We start from the raw sequence: 19,519 nt of genomic DNA, 5'->3' as shown, positions 1-19,519 counted from the left end.
TGGAGTCCTGGGCTGCTAACAGTTTGCTAGGTGCATTGTTAGGAGTGTGGTGCATAATATGGGCAGATGAGAGTCTCAGGCTGCCAAGTACATTATTATTTAAACAAGGGTGGGCATAGCCCAACTCAAGTGGAGTACCAGGTTGCTAAACGGTTCCCTATGGTTGCTTGCCTTGACATGACTAGTGAATTATGGATTTCAAGGCTCAAGATGAGATGAAAGTTTGTGTCTTAGAAATGAAATTTAAAAGTGTCAAACATCTATCTATCTTAGCTCTGCTGGATTACACCATGCCAAGTGTGTGCTTGGTATCTTTTGAAGAGAAGAGTGAGGAAAGTCCTCCCAATGCATGGCCAACCTGCCCCACAGTGGCCTTTTATCTGGGGGTGTGCTGGGCAGAGGGAATGCCATTTAAAGAATGCTTTGGATCATAGAGTGATAAAGCTAAGAACAAACAACATACTTAATAACATCCTGAAGTGTGAATTCAGCTAAAGTTACAGCAAAATTTGGAAGACACTCACAGAGTAATATGATTTGCCTGTGGCTAGAAGTGGCTGTATTAGTTGTGGCTGTATCTATGTTGTTACAACAATGCCATGCTAATTCTATATAACAAACAACCGCTGGATTCTTTTGGTATCCTTTGCTATCAGAAAGTACCAGAGACTGGGTATGTTATAATAAAGATGCTTACTTAAGTTTATAGTTTTGGAAAGTGGAAGGTTCAAGATTCAGTGGTTCCCCTCAACTCAGTGGTCCTGTGGCTCAGGACTCAGTGTTTAGGATTGGGTTTAGGATTCCAGAGGGTCAGAGCCCTTGATGTCAGACCCTGATGACCAGACTAAATATGCCTGAAAGGGGGAGTGTGGATTGAGGAAAGAAATAGACTTAAGACAAGAGATAGAGTCAGAGAGGCATCCAGTAAATATTATGATCAGCCCCAAGTATTTTGCTTAAAGTTCTTATATACCCCAATCAAAAGGGGGTTAGGCCAAAGGCTTCCTTACAAAGATACAAGGGACAAACAAATGTAAATACCTCCCTAATACCCCAAACATGTAGTGACCACACCCTAATTAAATATCCTGTTGTTCAGGTAAGATGTCCATTAGCTACACTTTAAGCCAAATATGCTGTTGTCTAGGCAAGGCATACAATAGCCATACCTTAGGCCAAAGCTACTATGGTTCAGCCTTGAAGGGACAATAACAGGCTCAAACTCTCTGACCTTGAATCAAGACGGAACAGAATCACTTCTATGGGTGTCTACACCTTAATGACACAGTGAAGGCATAGTGACAGGGATAGCCGAGAGCTCAAAGCTTGATTACAAGCAGCAGACAGAGAGCACACTGGGAAAGGCAGGGGTTTCTTGGAACCTTAATTCCTACCCCCAGTTATATACCTCCTCCAACAAGCTACACCTCTTAATCTTCCCCAAACAGACACCAAATGGGGAACAAGTTTTCAAATGCCTGGGATTTATCCAAATCATTACAGTGGTAATATTCATGGGCATGATGGTAGGAATACGTTGATGGTTGTGGGTGATGATTGTGCCGTTGGTTGTGGGGATGCTGATGGTGGTAATGGTTATGGTGATGATAATGGTGGTGGTTGTATGGTGTTATCGATGGAAACCATGGTGATAGCATTGACTGATGATTGTGGCAATGCTGGTAATATTGATGAAGTGATGATGTGGCCACTGTTGGAACAGCTTGGGTTCTGAGCATCATGACACACGTCTCTCCGTCCCAGTTGACCATGTTGTTCCTGAACCTGGGTCCAGCCTGTTGACTTCCTTTGAGAAGTGGCACGAAGCAGCAGACACCAAGTCCTGCTGTGACTATTCCCTCCATGTGGACATCACAAGCTGGTACGATGGCGTTCGGGAGGAGCTGGAGGTGCTGGTGCAGGACAAAGGTCAGTGAAATCCCGGAATGGATTGTAGAGTCCCTGCACCCTCTTCTGTGAGCCCAGCTTAGAGCTAGAAGGACACGCTGTCTTTTCGGGAAGTCTGTCCTGTGCTCCTTGAAGTCTTGAGGAAGCACTCTTAACCCACAGAATAAGGCCTGTCCCATAGTCTGACATGGGAAACCTTTGCCAGTCTAGCCTTACCCTTCCGGATGCTTGTCACCATGGTTGCAATCCCCTGCCACCTGCCCCCTTGCTGGCCTCCGCTAAAGCCATTTTCTCTACAGGAATGTCCCATTCCTGCCTGTCAAATGCTCTCTTTGAAGCTCAGCAGAGAGCTTTCCCAGTGGCCTGTCAGAACTGCCTTACTCCTTAAATACCTGAAAGCTGACCCTGGCCTTGTGGGGGCACATCCTCCCATCACGCTTTTGAGTCTAGAACACTGGTTGCCTGGCTGGCTCTGTGAGTTACCTTTGTGACCACACATCTCTGTATCCCACTTGGATCCCCTCTGTTCGGGCTCACACCAGGTGGCCCTGCCCGTTGCAGACAAGTTCAATTGTTAATTGCAATGTGTGGAAATGGGTCAGACAGAGACAGGAGGAGACTGGCAGCAGGATGGAACAAGTCGGGAGGTGAGTGGCCAGTCCAAAGGGTACTTTCCAGCACCCTTTCAGGGGATTCAAGGGATGCTGGCATACACTTTTTAATGTTTACAACACAGGCTATGCTTTCTCATTATAAAAGTATCGTTGTTTCTAATACAAAAAACCAGAAAAGCAAACATTTCCCCCTCTGGTTCTGCTTCCAATTGCAATGTAACATTTAGTTAAGCGTTACTGTCTTCCATTTCCTGTCTATGTCAGCAACATTTCCCCTTATATGGTGTGCAGTTGCTGTAATTTGTAATCTTCCTTTTCACTTAACATTTTATGGGTGGCATTGCCCTCCACCAGTAACTTTTTAATAGTGCTCTTTATGAAATGCAATGGCTAATTTGCTCAACTGTTTCCTTCTTAGTGGGCATTTAGGTTTTCTGTTTGTTTTATTATAGTGTTCCAGTGAGCATCTCTGTACAAAGGCATTCGTTTGCAATTTTTATAATTACCTTAGTTGTTGAGAAATACAAGTATAACGTTTTCTGGGACCATGGCTCTTATGGCCAATTGACTTCTTGAAAGATGCTCCTATCCATGCAGGCATAGCCCCCAGCAGAGTTCCTGGCTCCTGCATGTGCCACTGCATTTGTGAGCCCTTGCTAATTTCAAGCCAGGGTGGCATTGTGGCTTTTATCACACCTTTTCTAATCACTAATTATGCTCACTTTTTGTGTGGATTTCCCCCCCCCCCCCCGTGACCATCCATTTGTCCCCTTCCCTCTTATTACAGATTCCCTTTGTCTGTGTGTGCCCTGCTGTCAGGAAGGCACAATCCTTCCATGGTGGCTGCTGTGACTCATATTGCACACACACAGTCATCGTAAGGGACCAGCCATCTTGATCTTACTGTCCTTACCTAGATCTCTGGTCTGAGTCAGTTTCTGTGTATCTAGCAGCACGTGTATGTGTGTGTGAGGGGAAGGGACTTGGGGAGGGCAAGGGAGTGAAAACAAGAGCTGTGTGCTCTTCAGGGGCACGTGACATCAAGGGGATGTGTGCTTATATTCAGGTATTCATGACATTGTTTACCAAGACTGGACAGCCACTTCCTTTTCTTGACTAGGAAAACTCAAGGTTTTGCATGGAGTTTTAAATTTCCCCCAAGTTTAACATCTTGATCCTCTCCATTCCTGTCTCATGTCCTTCCCTCCTGTCCCCTCTACTCCTTGAAGCACCCTTCTGTCTCTTCTTGGTTCTGTTTTCAGCTGAGCTGTGCTTCCTGGGGAAAGCCCATCACCGATGCCACACTGGGTTTCCTGCCCACCCAGTAGTTCCTAGCCCAGCTCCATCATGAGCATTAACACTCAGTGAGCTGTCTTTCCACAGCCCGGACCCCAGTCAAGACCATGAACTCCCTGAGGGAGGGAACCTGAAGCAGTTTAGAGAGAGTAAAGAATTATTTCTTTGCAGTCTGAGAGGTTCCGGCCAAGACCAGTTGCTCCTTGGTCTACCTGAGGCAAGTCAGAACAACAGGGGGACCATGTGGTCGAGCAGAGCCATTCACTCCCTCAGGAAACAGTAAGAGGAGAAAGCGTAGGGCACTGGGTGCATCCTCCCTGAGTGGATGGATGTCAGGGCTTTCAGGATCCAGTCATGATCCCAAAGTTCACCAGCACGTGAACACTTATGTGGGAAACACATCACATTTAAACCATGGCAAAGAATCAGTGTCTGAGTTTCCCGTTCACCAGATGAACTTGGATGTTGATGGTGACAGTAGTGTGGCTTCTGTGTTTGTGAGTATATTGAGGTTTTATATTTTCAGAAGGCCCATCTCTGTAAGGAATGCAGTCTCTTAATCACCGTATTTGTGCTTCCCTCATAACATACTAATGGTGATATTTTTACTTGCATATGCTTGATTAGTCATTGATATTTTTATACTAATCTTAGAGCACAATTTTCATTTCCATTTTTTCCTGTTATTTTTAAGAGAAGAAATTTTTGTGACAGTTGTTTTCTACACAGCAGAAGCCTCTGGCTGTTGTCTCTGTTGCTGAGTGCAAAAGAAGTCTCATCCCCTTTAATATTTTGCATCAGATTCTTTTTTCTCCTCCAAATATTTTCATACTCTATCTACAAACCCAAGTTACACATCACAGGTCCCAGATGAGCAAGGCAAAGTGACCCATGAAGCATGGCCTCTGTTCTCAAGCAGCTTGAAGAGGAATGAGAGACAAGTTCTCTCCTGTTTGTCCCATGCTCCCCCTAACTGATCCTCAAGATCAAGTCCTGTTCTTTCATCCTTTTTAAATCCACACCTAAACTATGCTCTGCCTAGAGTCTTCAGACCTCCTCCTGGCAGGATTCCCCAGCCTTCCCCATGCTTCCCGTGTCCTTTCTGTTCTCAGGACTGTCTCTTCATCACAGAATGTGCTCCACGACACCCCCTAGCTGGGGAAGACTTAGGCACTAGACATAGCAGCTGATTGCACATCCTGTGTACCGTGCACCAGAATGTGGCTTGAACTGGTTATGGCACTGAACTTCACCTTGTGTGTTTGTACTACAGTTTAAAAAAAAAATGATTAGAAACAGCATGCTCCCTTTGCTTCAGCTGGAGGAGGACACTTTCTAGAAAGGAGGCTATCCCTACCATGCTCATCCTTCCCCTCTTGCACAGTTCCCAGTCCCCTTTCTCTACCCACTTCCTCCTTTGTTTACCTTCAGATCCAGCTCAGGTTTCATCTTTCTCAGAGGGGTCCAGGGACTGCCTGCCACCCCCAGGCTGGGTTGGGTGTCCCACTGTGGATCCTGTGCCATCTTCTCTTCTGACAGTCACTACTGTGTCACTGACTTACTGGGAAGACCTTCATCTCTACTCAAACACATTTTTCTCCATCTTATCTTGCAATAGGTGTCAACTCCTTCCAAGTCTACATGGCATATAAGGACCTGTACCAGATGTCTGACAGCCAGGTAGGCCCTGCTTTTTGACCTTCTCCTTTTCACCAGGAGCCAGCTGTGATGGGGGGGGGGGAGGAGGAGGCACTTACATCCTGGGCTCAGGTCTTCCTCCTAGTACTAAGTGTAGTGTAACCATTGCTCATCCTCTACCTTTGTACCTCCCTGAAAAGAGACAGGAGTTTGCATCCTGTGATCCTTGGTGGGATGTCCCTCACATAGCTCTTCCCTAGCATTCCCTGTGCTCGGAGCCCATTGTAGACATTCAGGAGTTGCCTTCTGGATATGTATGTACTCTCCTGCAGGCTGGACAGTTTCCTTGGGGCTCAGGGGAGGCTGGGGACCATTACACACTGGCATCCTTCAAACAGATGCAAGGCACTGAGGAATGCCATCTGTTTTCTCATCAGAAGGGTGTCAGATCTCTGGCCCTGGGTGTAAGGAGCTGACGACGACACCACTGTGTGTTTCTAAGGGTGGACTTTCTGCTTGCACCCATCCTCCCTCCACCATCAGATCCCCTCTACCTCCTAGGGAAGATTGTGGACACCAGTGACAAACCGCTATACCTGCTGCTTGCTGGGCAGCTAGGAACATCTTTCCCATCATCTCTGGGCTTGAGGATTATACTATCCCCACCCTTGGTTATCAGAGTGCTGAGTGATTTAAAACAAGTGACATTAAAGGACAGCTAAGAATTGCTCATTGGCTATTACTACAGAATTGGGCCGATGGTGGCCTTTCCATGTCCTGCCTTCTAAAGAAGCACCATGGAACAGATAACAACTTATTTAGGATCCCCGAGGCCTTTGGCGCTCAGGGTATCTAGAAGCAGGAAGTTGGTTGGGGCTCATGGACACCGATATGGGTGGGAATTATGATCTGTGATTCTTTCTTACATTGATCTACTGAGGCCCCTGGTGTAGATGTCAGCTGTGGGCCTCAGATTGGGGCTATTCCAAAGTGCTTCCTGCCTCTGAGACCCTGCCCCCGACACCTGCAAGCATGTGTCTCAGGGTCAGGAGTCTTGTACCTGGAAGGAAAGAAGATGTTGTATTAGCATCATGAGCCTCTCATTAGCTTCTTGCCTCTTGATCTGGACGATGGTGCCTCATGGGGTCTGCTGAGGCCACAGGAGTGAGCAGAGGAGCAGCCTTTAAAGACGTGGATTGCGGCACCTTGATTTCTTACCAGCTCCTTTTTCTCCTCTTTAGCTGTATGAAGCATTCACCTTCCTCAAGGGCCTGGGAGCTGTGATCTTAGTCCATGCAGAAAATGGAGACTTGATAGCTCAGGTGAGTGGTACACGGTTCTCCTTCCTACCATAAAGGGCCTTCCTCCTTACAAAGTAGACTGTAAAAGATGGGGTGCACCCTTTATTAATGAGGTGACTGGGGAAGGGTGGAGCTGAGCACTGGGTGTCATGTCATATGTGAAGATAAGAGATGTTTCCTTGTGTGTAGTGTGCCTATTGGCAAGGCACTTGGCCTCTGGGATCTGTTGATTCCTCTGCATTGTGAGGTTCTGAACAAAACTGCTCTGCAAGTAGGGAGGGATGCCATGTGCACCCAGCATCTGTTTTAAAATGTGCTTTCTGAGGATTTTACTCACTCTCACGCTTGCATAGTCAGCACTTTTCCAACTGAGCCATCTTCCCAAGCTCCTTGTGCTTGTCAGAGTTCCCTAGAAGAACAGAACAGATAGAAACACACACACACACACACACACACACACACTAAATCACTTGAATGGCTTGGATGCTGTGGTCCAGCTAGTCCGACAATGTCTATTTACCAAGGGAAAGCCAAAAATCCAGAAGTGAACTAAGTCCATGCCGGAAGAGTGGGGAGAGAGCTGATGGGAGCTAAGGGAGAGAGGCAGAGGACAGAGGTGGCTTCCTGGTGACATGCTGCGTTAGCGGTAACTAACCTGCTCTCCAGAAGGAAAGAAGTGTACTTCAGGATCATAGTTCTGGAGATCCAAGAGTGTGGTTTCAGGCTCTGCAGAGCTTCTGGGGAGGCCCAGGCAGGTGTGGGGAAAACTCTGGAAGAAAAGCAGGTGTGTGCAGAAGTCTGGGTGTGTGAAACACAGGGCAGGGGACCAGGTATTGTGAAGGTCACTCTTGTCAGAAGAGCCCACCCCACAGGAAAACATCAGTAGCTCTTGGTGCCCATCGCCTCTAACTGGCTTTCCCGTCTCCCTGCACCCTCACTTGGGGGCCCGGCCACCACTGAGTTTCGAGGAGACAAGTCCTGCCTTGTGCCTCTTCTCATTGGTCCCTGGAGGGTTAGAACAATACAGATGCTGCTGGTGGGGGGGGGGGAGTGGGCAGAGGGTGGGCGTGGGCAAAGGGTGGGAGCGCTATGGGGACCGCCTCATCCGGGCCACTTCTCAGCCCCCATTCCGGCTCATTGATGATTGTCTCCTAGGAACAAAAACGGATCTTGGAGATGGGCATCACGGGGCCCGAGGGTCATGCGCTGAGTAGACCTGAGGAGGTAAGGACTCGCCACTCTGCGGTCTGTAATTGCCAAATGCTCATTCCAGAGCCCTCAGCTGGAACAGAACAGTTGTGCCCAGCCCCTCCCACTTCCCTCTTCTCTGTCCTCTGGACTCCACTCCCTCCTCCCTCCTCCTTCCCAGGCCTCTGGAGGATGCAAGTCAGAGAGCCCACAAAGGCTCCGCCTATTCCAGGGTCCAGGAGCATCGCCCCTGGGCCCTTGACACACCCTAGTGTCCTGACTTAGTGGAGAATCTTCATCTTCACTGAGGATAATGGTGACAGGAAAATAGACTGAGGAGTTCCCTAGTGTCTTGTCAAATCATTCCTCCATCAGGGCCATGCCTGAGGCCTTGACAGATTGTAAATTAAAAACCAAAATGGAAGTCAGAGTAAGTGCTTTGGCTCATTGATCCCGAGAGCATGGCTGGTGGAGAGGGGCTGAGATGAAATGAGTCAGTTCAACCAGCCATGGGCATGCCCAGATGTCATGGAGACAGTCATTTGCCATGCCCACTTGTGTGTCTTTTGATGCAGCGTTGTCCTCCTCTAACAGCCTACACCGTGTTTCTAAACAAGCCCAGGGCATCGTTCTGTCTCCAACCCTCTCACCAGATTCATTTTAACTTTTCTCACTTTGCATCTGTCTTTCTCTCTTCCTTTTAAGTAGAAGATTTCACCTTTGAGGACACTTAAGGAGAATGGGAGGACATGGGTTTAGGGCTGGCTGAGCTCTTTCTCCTGTGACCTTTTTATTTGCTGTGTCCCCAGCTGGAGGCCGAAGCCGTGTTCCGGGCCATCGCCATTGCAGGCCGGATCAATTGCCCCGTGTATATCACGAAGGTCATGAGTAAGAGTGCAGCGGACATCATCGCACTGGCCAGGAAGAAAGGCAGGTGGTGCTTGTCCTCCTGAGTGGTGACAGAGGGATGTCCACATTTACTCTAGAGCAGAAGTCTGCCAGGAGCATAGCCTCTAGTGTTCCCAAGGGGTGGCCTGGGGTTGCACAGTATGGGGTTGGCTTTAGATTTGATTGCTAGTGTGACACCCATGAGGGGCCTCTGCAAAACAAACTCTGAGATTCGACTTCATTTGTGATGATCCCTGCTTCCAGGGGCCAGATGAGACCCTGTGGCTCCTTGCTGGCTGAAGGGACTTTCTCTGGGTTTCACACAAGCTGATGATGAGTCAGGAATGGCCTGCATGTCCTCTTGCATCCTGTCTCCATTTTGTGTGTGTGTTGGGGGGGGGGGGGCTACTCCCTGGGCTCTCCACCTGGCTTGCCCCTCTCCCGGGCTCTGTCCAGGAATCACACTGGGAGATTTTGCTGAGGGTTAGCACACAGCCTGAGGGAGGAGAGTCAGCTATAGGTTGGGAAGAAGGAAGATATTGTTCCAGAGTCAATAGTATGGGGACAGCAGCAGCTGGATATAGATGAGGGCTGGCCTAGGTCAGCTGCCCTGATTGGATACGGAGTTGGATGCTCACAGTAAGGGGCAGTGTGTGGTACTGCCCCAGAGGAAGATACCAGGCTATTGGCTTCTAGCCAGTCTCCTCTGTCACAGACCTTTTGTGTCAGCATGGACACTGTTGGCGATAACCACACATTTCTTGTTTGTCTCTTCAAGGTCCTCTTGTCTTCGGTGAGCCCATAGCTGCCAGCCTGGGGACGGATGGCACCCATTACTGGAGCAAGAACTGGGCAAAGGCAGCTGCTTTTGTGACCTCCCCTCCCCTGAGCCCGGACCCCACCACTCCTGACTACTTGACCTCATTGTTGGCTTGGTGAGAGCCATGGGGATGGGGATGCAGGGCTGGGGTTGTGGCTAGAGTCCACAGGTGGAAACCAAAGGCTAGTTAGACACACCACAGGAGGGAGGCTTGGCGTCTGTGCTCAGAAAACAATACTCCATGTTGTTTTTTACCAATTCTTCCAGAACCTAAGGGCGTATTCCTCCTGGCGATTGTTCACATTTATTGAGCACCTCCTCCCACCAATTCAGCATTGTTTATGCCCCTACTGTGTTCTAGACAGTTAGATGTAGTTGATAGCCTCCAGGACTAGGGCTGAGAGACCAGAATTCCAATCTTGCCTTTGCCACCTAACTGGCCCTGTCATCTTGGGCTTGTCACAGCATATGTAATGTCCCCCTGTCACACTCAGCTTGCTTATTGGCCATATGCACAGAATCAATGTCTGCTTGCACGGGGCTAGTTGTGGCTCAGTTCAGATGAAAGGCAGTCTAATGAGTAGCCACTGTCACTGGTAAAGCAAAGTATTTTTATATAGTAGAGCTCAGCCACTGCAATCCCTTCCCTCAGTCAGCAGGACAGAAGAGGGCTTTGCACGACCACACAGTGAGCTGAGGAGGGAAGGCTGCCCTGGAAAGGGGAGATGGCTAGGGCTCTGTGGAGGAGACGAGTTGGGGCTCGACTTAGGGAAACAATATCTCACTGCTAGGGTACTTGCCTTGAATGTGTTAGACCCTGAGTTCAATTCTGAACACCAGAAAAAAAATATTGGGATGAAATTCCTGATGCCAATGCCTCCTTCAGAACTTTCCATAGAGCTGCTAGGCCTTGAAGTGCCACTCCTGTGCTGGGTGACCCATGCCAGGAGCTGCTATTCGCAGTGAGTGTGACTATGACTTCTTTCTGCTCTTGCCAGTGGAGACTTGCAGGTCACAGGCAGTGGCCACTGTCCCTACAGTACTGCCCAGAAAGCTGTAGGCAAGGACAACTTCACTCTGATCCCTGAAGGTGTCAATGGCATAGAGGAGCGGATGACTGTTGTCTGGGACAAGGCAGTGGTAAGTCCAGCCCACCTCTTTCCTGAAAGATTCTAGACGTACCCTGCCTGTCCCCTCCAGGACAGTGGTATGGACTCAAGGTTCTGAAATCTTCCTTCCTTACCTGAAAGTAGAGATGGGAACGGAGGACTCCTGGGAAACCAGCCCCAGGCTGCAGAGTCATTGCCTCCTGATATCATAGTCCCTTGAATGAGGGACGAAAAGTGGCTGGTGGATGCAAGTGTGCTTTAGCTCACCAGAAACGGCTCTGTAAATTGTGTGTGTGTCTGTCCTCATGTGTGGATAGCCTGTGGGAGTCAGGAATTGAACTCATGTCATCAGGTTTGGTAGGGGGCCTCTTTTGTCTGCTGAGTCACCTTGCCAGTCTCCACCGTACTTATTTATTTTGAGTTATTATCGTTTGTGTTGTGGGTGTTTTGGCTGCCTGTATGTCTGTGTACCATGCGTGTGTGACTGGTGCCCTTGGGGGCCAAAGGAAAGTGCTGGGAGCCCTGGAATTTGAAATTATCAACTGTTATGAGCTGCTATGTGGGTGCTGGGAACAGAATCTGGGTCCTCTGGAAGAAGAACCAGTACTCTCAACCCCTGAGCTGTCTCTGCGGCTCCTCCCACCTAATTGTGTTGAGACAGGGTCCCTCTCTGGCCTAGAGCTCACCAAGTATGTGTGAGATTGGCCGGCTGCTGAGCCCCAGGGATCCTCCTGTCTTTACCTCCCCACTGCTAATAGAACAGGCATGTGAGCTGTGCTTGGCTTTCTGCATCGGTGCTGGACATTGAAATTGGCTCCTCCTGCTTATATGGTAAACAATTTACTGGCTAAGCTATCTCTCAGGCCCGAGTATTACTTTATAGAAAACTTTGGCCTAGAACCACTGATATGCCATCACAGTGGCTCTTGTGCAGGTGTCAAGCAGGCCTCTGCAGTTCCTTTTAGCCCTGCCCTAATCAGACCAGGACTTCTCAATGGAGTCGGCTTTCCATCTGTGAGGGCCCCACTGGGAGGCTCAGGTCTGTGCCCATCTCTCCTTCTCCTCAGTGTACGGGTCTTGATTTCAGGCTACTGGCAAGATGGATGAGAATCAGTTCGTAGCCGTCACCAGCACCAACGCAGCCAAGATCTTCAACCTGTACCCCAGGAAAGGTCGGATTGCTGTGGGCTCTGATGCTGATGTAGTCATCTGGGACCCAGACAAGATGAAGACCATCACAGCCAAAAGCCATAAATCAGTAAGTTCCAGCTCATTCACAACACTCTTAGCTTGCGTGGGTGATTTTCCCTTTGGGTCATTTCAGACACTGGTTAAAAGTGATGCTGGAGCTTTCCAAATCTGCCATGAGGCTGCCTCAGATACTCACACTTCTACTATTGGAGAGATTCCAAGAAGGTGCTTTGAGCAGGCTACGCCAGGCTGCAGTTATGGTCTTGCGAGCATGCGTTCTCTCTCTGCCTCTCTCTGGCTATGGGCACAGGGCAGATACATCTATTCCTGGCCATGGTGTCCTCTAGAAGAGCAGCCTGTGCTCTTATCCCTTAGCCATCACTCCACATCACTCTAGTCCCCAGAATACCTTTTTTTTTTTTTTTTTTTTTTTTTTTTTTTTTGGGGCAGGGTTTCTCTGTATTGCTTTGGAGGCTGCCTTGGAACTAGGTCTGTAGATCAGGCTGGCCTCAAATTCACCTGCTCTGCCTCCCTCCCGAGTGCTGGGATTAAAGATATGTGCCACCAACGCCTGGCCCCCCAGCATACCTTTTTAAAAACGACAGTTTTGAATTGAAATCACAGTACAGAATTTGGAAACTGCAAATTTCTGTTTGTGAGTTCGCTACAGGGAAAAAGTAACCAAAATCGATTGTATAGCAAAACAAAACAAAACAAAAACAAAAATCAAAAGATTGGGGTTGGGGACATGCTCTTTACCAAAGGAGGGGTAGGGTCTTTGCAAGGTAAGAAAATACTGTGAGGCTAATGAATAGAGAGGAGTGTAGAAAGGTTGCAAGATAAGGTTCACGCAGATGTATGTGTTGCTCGGGGAAGAAACCTGTTCTCACTACCGGCCTCGGGTCACAGCAGCAAGGACAGACTCAGAGACAGACTCCAGGGTGTAATGCGTGCCCTTAGGATACAGTCACAGCCACAGGGAGGCTCACAGTGTTGTCAGAGTTGGAATCTAGTGTCACGTCTGTGGGTGATAGAGATCATGTGATCACACATGCAGATGGCACACATGTTTTAGCAAAAGCATCCAACAGATAGGACCTTTGTTTGGTGCTGGGAAGTGGGGAGATCTGTGGTAGGCCAAGTGCATGATGGGACTCGGGTCAGCAGCTGAAGAACTTTAAGGAGTTCTTAGCCTTGAACTCTGGGATAAGGAATAAAGACTCTGGTGATGTGCAGACAGCACTTGTGCGGGGATAGTTATAGGCAGGAAGGCACTCTGCGCCATTGGCGGTAGAGAAGCTTTTTTCCCAGATACCCTCCAACCACTTGAGCCACTGTCGTAGTAACGATTAAAAAAAATAAACACAATAGGTAAAAAGCCATTGGGGGGTGGCAGTTGGCTAATGACATTGAGTATCCATACTATTCAAGTGTCACAAACCAAATTCGGGTCTTTAGAAGCCCTGTTACCTTTTTTTTTTTTTTTTTTTTTTTTTTTTTACTGTTTTTAAGATTTTACTTTTTAAACTATTTGTGTATGTGTGTGTTTAAGTGTGAGTTTGGACACATGAATGCAATGCCTGCACAGGCCACAAGAGGGATTTGGATCCCCTGGAGCTGGAGTTAAGGGCGGTGAGCTGCCTCACCAGGGTGTTGGGAATCCTGGTCCTCTGCAAGAGCAGCAGGATTAACTGCTGAGCCTGTTCCCTCTGCTGAGTTTTTTTTGTGAGGGGGATGTGGAGGTCAGAGAACATGCTGAGGGAGCCAGTTCTCTCCTTTCACCAAAGATAGAGCTCAGGTCATTAGGCTAGGCATCAAGCATCCTTACCCGCTGGGCCACCTGTTGGCTGTTGTCTTTCCAGTTGGTGAGACAGTGATAGCAAGCCCTGTGTTCATACTGTAAGTGTCTAATGTTCCTTCCACACGGCAGGGCAGACTGGGCCTCATTCCTTAGGATGTGATTTGCTGGGGTACTGTGGGTCTTTTAGGGAAGCCCATATCCTTTGACCTTGGACTTTAGTTTAGGGAGCTCCCCCCCTACAAAAGATAATGTCCCAGAAATGTACATTATGACCAGAATGTCCATAGAGCTTGTCCACAGAGAAGGTTGCTCTCATTCCAGATGCCCAAGGTGAGTGTTAAGGGTCAGTCCCAGCGGCTGCTGCTCATTGTCTGCTAGACAGAGTGGACTATTACACAGAGAAGTCACTGGGGAGTGCTTATCACAGAGGATCATTTTATATGTGTCATGCTGATGCAGGGGAAGCCTTGGGTGTGGTACAGAAGTAAATCTGGGCTTTTTGCTTTCACAGACTGTGGAATACAACATCTTTGAGGGCATGGAGTGCCATGGCTCACCTCTGGTGGTCATCAGCCAGGGCAAGATTGTTTTTGAGGATGGAAACATCAGTGTCAGCAAGGGCATGGGCCGCTTCATCCCTCGGAAGCCATTCCCAGAGCACCTCTACCAGCGTGTCAGGATCAGGAACAAGGTGAGTACCTGCATGGAAGGCCCATGGGCTATGCCATCCCCTTGTTGGAGATCTGGGCTTTGTCCTGGGCAGAGTTGATGAGCATGGCTGCACGTGCCTCTGTTTGCTCATCTATGAAATGGGCTTGTGTCTCAAGCCCAGGTGATCAGACAAGGTCAGGGAGATTGCAGGACCTCGCAGGCTGTGTTGGGTGCACCTGTGTGTGTGAGAAATGGCCATGAGCTGCTTTGGGCTCTGTCCTGCCTCATGTTGGAGAATCATGGCCCACTGATTCTCAGGGCAGGAAAGACTTCCCCAGGTACCCAGCCATGACAGTGAGAATGCATAGCCCAACACCCTTGAGAGCTGGCTCCTTCCTGACCTGCCTAGCTCTCTCGTCCTTCCCTTCTGCCAGATCTGTATTTACCCTCTCCAAGATCTCCAGACTTGGCCTTGGAGGCCCCTAGCCAATCATGGAGCAGGCACTGCCCTTGTCTGACTCAGAGGAGGGAACTTTGGGCTCTTCACTGTGGTTGTCCTCCCTGTCTGTGACCTTCCCTATCACATATCAGCCTGTTACTCACCTGATCCAAGTGATGATGCATGCCAGAAGGGCCCGCTGTGTATGTTGCCTGGGTGTCTCTGTTCCTTGTGTGGAGTATGAGTGCATACTTGTATGTCCTCTTTGTATACTATACATGTGTGTCCATCATATGTGTTACACAAACATGCACAGACTTATTGTGTGTACCGTGCACGTATGCACGGGTGTACATTTGTCCAGTGCTTGTATTATACAAGTATGCATATGTGTGTGCCTACTGTGTACTGTGCACACATGTATATATTCACTTATCCATTGTGTATGTTACACATGTATGCATATGTGTGGATAGTGCCTACTGAGTGTGCTATGCTTGTATGTGTGTTCATTGCATGTGCTGAACATGCCTGCATTTTATATATATATTATATATATATATATGTGTGTGTGTGTGTGCCTTACATATTGGTGTGTACGTACATGTGCATGCTCATTTGTACATGAGTGGATGTGTGTTCATGTGTATGCTCCCACTCTGTACTTCAGTGGCAACACTACTGATTTAGATAGGCCAGTCAGACGCCTTCCCCCAGCCCTAGGACCCCAGAGTTATGCTCATCTGTCAGCTGTCTCTGTGCCTCTGCCACAGGGGCAGCACCAGATAGACACACATCACAAGCGCTGTGCATCAAGTGGGAAGACGAAGCTTGGGGAGGGGCAGAGTGGGCCTGGGGTCTCGGGTACCAGAATGGATGGGATGCCCGCTCCCCACCAAGGCCTGGCAGCATGCTGGGCTGTAGACCTGGTCTGCAACTGAGGCCAATGACAGACAGCTAACTGTCACTGAGAAAATACCCGGCCCAACGCTGTCATCAGTTTACATCAGGGGGACAGGTTGCTGTACTTAGGGGTCCTTGCCCTTTGCCTGGGTAGCAGGCAGGAGCTAGACTGGGAGTGGGGTACAGAACCTGCTTTTAGCCACTCTGAGTCCAGGGGAAGGGTGGTGACTGAAGGAAGCCATGAGAAGCATAGCGGCAGGGGCTGAGAAAGGGGCACAGATCACTGGAGGCCCTGGTAGTCAGGGAACGGGCTGTGGGACAGGAGAGCGGCGCAGCGTCCAGGTGGGCCCTTCAACTGGTACAGGCTGAGCCTGCCAGCTTTGGAGGAGGAACCTGGATCTGGGGTCAGGGGATAGTCCCTTGCCATCACTGGCCCCTAGAGGATCTTGTACAGTTCCCTGGATGAATGTTGTTCTCTGAGTCCTGGAGTCAGTGATGTCTCTCTTGGTCATTGTTGGGGTTTTCTGTGCTGTGTAGGATCTCCAGCAGGCCCCATGAGTCCCTTCTCAGCTCTGGGCCATGTGTGTAGTGAGATATTCACTCTGTCCGCACCTGTTGCACTGACCACACCCATTGGGGTTGGGGACAGGGGTGGACGTGACCTGGGGGAACCAGGTCTGAGGTAGGGAACCTGGAGTGCTCCTGCTAGCTGGATGGAGACTGTGAGCATCCGGTGGCTTCCTTGGGACGGGAACCTGCTGTTGTTCATCTGTCTCTGTTGTGTTATGTCTCCCTGAATAAACATCTATTCAGCCTGTCTGTTTTTCCCGGTCCTTAGTATTCCACAATGCACGTGGGCTTCCTCTGCCTCTGGATGGTGGTGGTCTGCCCTCTTGACTCCTCTGCCCTCTCTGCCTCTGGATGGTGGTGGTCTGCCCTCTTGACTCCTCTGCACTCTCTGTCTCACCGCCGCCCTCTCCTTTAACCAGTCGCGTGCCCACAGTTCCTCAGCTTCCTGTGTGCTGCCGTAAAGACGGGAAGACTGGCCCTTGAATACTGTAGTCTGGGCCCGAGGACCTGCAGAGGAGGGAGTGCCAGGGAAAGCAACTGTGTGGGAATGACTTGAGATCCTTCAGCATGAAGCTGTGTGTGCATGCGTGTGAACAGATGTGTTCATCTACGGAGCATATGCATGCATGCAAACGTATATCCATATTGCTCTGTGGCTCGTCTGTGTGAGCGCATGTGTGATGGACAGATAGATGGCCTCAGGCCCCTCTGTTGGCAGGCCAGACGTACAGACGGGTGCTAATCTGACCCCTTCCTCTTTCTGTTTAGGTTTCTGGGTTGCACGGCGTTTCCAGGGGAATGTACGATGGCCCTGTGTACGAGGTGCCAGCTACACCCAAACATGCAGCTCCTGCTCCTTCTGCCAAATCTTCGCCTTCCAAACACCAGCCCCCACCCATCAGGAACCTCCACCAGTCCAACTTCAGTTTATCAGGTAGTCCCATGTAGCCAGGCTCCTCTGGAAAGGGGTCAATGGCCTCGGGCATCAGTGGAGAAGGCCAGAAGGCCCAGGGCATGCTCTCTACTGTGCATAGACAGGTGTTTCTAGGGTTCAGCACAGCATGCTGATTTTTGGCCTGGCATTATTCAGTCCTGGGCTTAAGCATGCAGGGGGATGGGGCATGTTATCACTCTCATACCGTGAAGCTAAGCTAGGATCGGATTTAAGGCAGGGGCCCTATCATTTGCTGGGTACATGCTCTGTGCCTGGCCTTCAGCCATCCCCCGTACCTCCATGTTTAGGAAGAACAATCTGGAATTATGTCATCCCCACACGGTGGCAGTGTGTCTGGTATTGTTTGAAGTTTCACAAAATTCAGTTTCCAAGTACCAGGATTACATGTACCTGCAATTCTACCAGGTGGCCACAAGAGGGTGTGTGTGCACACATGCAAACACACACACACACACACACACACACACACACACACACACACACTGGGAGCATTGCACAGTTTTTGAAATGTTTCACACACACACTGGGAGCATTGCGTGCATTGCAGTTTTTGAAATGATTCCAGTTGTTAGAGCCAGTGCAGGGTCCTAGGGATTTGATGATGAGTGAGCACAGCTGGATGGTTTCAGATGAGCCGAGAAGCCTGCTGAATTCCACAGTTCAAGGGCTAAGATGTTGCATTCGATGGCTTTTTAAAGATGCAGCCATTTAAAACGGGAACATGAGCTCATGAGCTATGCAAAATAAGGCACTGGGCTAGAGTAGGTCAGTGGGTCATACCAGAAAAGGTATGCCCTAGGGAGGCAGGAGCCAAGAGAAGGATGAAATGCCAGTTTAAATTGTAGGATGAGAGGTGCCTTGCAGGGAGAGTGCAGTGGGTACTGGGTCAGGGGACCCCAGAACACGACGCTTTCCATGTTCCTTTCTTAGAATAGTTATCTGAGTGCAATTCTGGTGTTATCACTCACACCCTTGGCCTCCTGTCCCTTTCAGGTGCCCAGATAGATGACAACAATCCAAGGCGTACAGGTCACCGCATTGTGGCACCCCCTGGTGGCCGTTCCAACATCACCAGCCTCGGTTGACCTCAGATGAGCCAGATATGCAAGAGTGAAGGATTCTGGGAAAAATGTCCATTCCTTTTCCTGTCTGTGTTTTTGAAGCCCACAGTTTTAGTTGGTACTGATGGAAGGGAGATTGAGCGATGCTCTTTCCTTCTCTGTTTAGGAAGAAGTGGTTCTAGTGTGGTGTGTTTGCCTGGAAGTTTCTTGCCCACAGTGTGTGTTCACACGGACTCCACCTCAGAGCATGGTGTCTCCATTTTCCCTTCCTAGTGATTCCCAGGTGTAGCATCGTCCTATACCGTCCCCTCCACTCCTCCACGCCCCTCTGAGTGATGGTTCCTTTGCGCCCTGTAGCTGTTCTAGGATAGGATGCATGTTAGTAAGTTATGTTTGCAAGTCTGAGCGCGGCTGATGGACATCGCCGAGGACCGACATAGACACGATGCCAAGACCTTTGCCCCCAGGGGAGACTCCCAAACTCTTAAAATGAAGGCTCTGCCCTGAGAGCCTTCACTAGAAAGATGTCATCCCCATCCCCACCCTGACTGAGACCTGTGAATATGCGGAATGGCAGGGAAACCTTCCACCTGGTCATTGAGCTTCATCACCCACGTCCTGTGTCAATAACCCGGCCCCTGTATCTGGCCATGGTGTCTTTCTGGTCTGTGTGTTCTTCCAGCCAGCCTTGGGCTTTGGGCCCAGCCAGGCTCACACCCAGAAAGGGGTGTCCTGACACCCCCCCAGGCCTGAGGATGGTGGGGTAACAGCTCTGCCCAGGCTGCCTGAGTCCCTGTCCCTCTGAGGAGGTCAGCGGGGCAGTCAGATTTTTAAAGTTTTGTACAGTTTTCCTTTGTATTCACTTCCATTTTTACTTAATAACTGACTTGTTGGTGGCTCTTATTTCTGAATTCAAAGCTTGTGAAAAAAAAATAAAGAAATTAAATTGCCCGTTGACCCGAGTGGTTGTTTTCATTTGGGTGGCCTGATTCGGATGGCCAAGTACTGGGGACACTTGGGATGACATGTGGGAGGGAACAGTTAGTACATGCCTTGGGAGAGATGGGTAAAGACCCTGTGTTAGCATTCAGTCACCTGTGCTGGCCTGTCCTTGGGTTCTGTCAGAATACACCATCAGCTGCAGCCACTAAGAACACCACCTGTGCATATTTATTATGTTCCGTTT

General features: G+C 49.4%; 1 protein-coding gene across 1 annotated transcript in view; it reads left to right on the top strand.

Annotated features, from left to right (window-relative positions):
- The window catches only part of Crmp1 (collapsin response mediator protein 1), a 44,705-nt gene extending 25,415 nt beyond the window's left edge, over positions 1-19,290 (top strand). The window contains exons 4-14 of the mRNA XM_051200228.1: positions 1,765-1,929; positions 5,437-5,498; positions 6,698-6,778; positions 7,913-7,981; positions 8,755-8,875; positions 9,612-9,768; positions 10,652-10,793; positions 11,850-12,020; positions 14,266-14,445; positions 17,086-17,251; positions 18,266-19,290. Of these exons, the coding sequence (XP_051056185.1) occupies positions 1,765-1,929; positions 5,437-5,498; positions 6,698-6,778; positions 7,913-7,981; positions 8,755-8,875; positions 9,612-9,768; positions 10,652-10,793; positions 11,850-12,020; positions 14,266-14,445; positions 17,086-17,251; positions 18,266-18,357 (1,406 nt within the window). The 3' untranslated portion in view covers positions 18,358-19,290. The remainder of the gene's footprint in view (positions 1-1,764; positions 1,930-5,436; positions 5,499-6,697; positions 6,779-7,912; positions 7,982-8,754; positions 8,876-9,611; positions 9,769-10,651; positions 10,794-11,849; positions 12,021-14,265; positions 14,446-17,085; positions 17,252-18,265) is intronic.
- The last annotated feature ends 229 nt before the right edge of the window (positions 19,291-19,519 follow it).

The sequence above is a fragment of the Phodopus roborovskii genome, unplaced genomic scaffold (genome assembly GCF_943737965.1).
Source record: "Phodopus roborovskii unplaced genomic scaffold, PHOROB, whole genome shotgun sequence".
In the NCBI taxonomy this organism is placed as follows: domain Eukaryota; kingdom Metazoa; phylum Chordata; class Mammalia; order Rodentia; family Cricetidae; genus Phodopus; species Phodopus roborovskii.
This window is presented reverse-complemented; position numbering and strand designations above follow the sequence as displayed.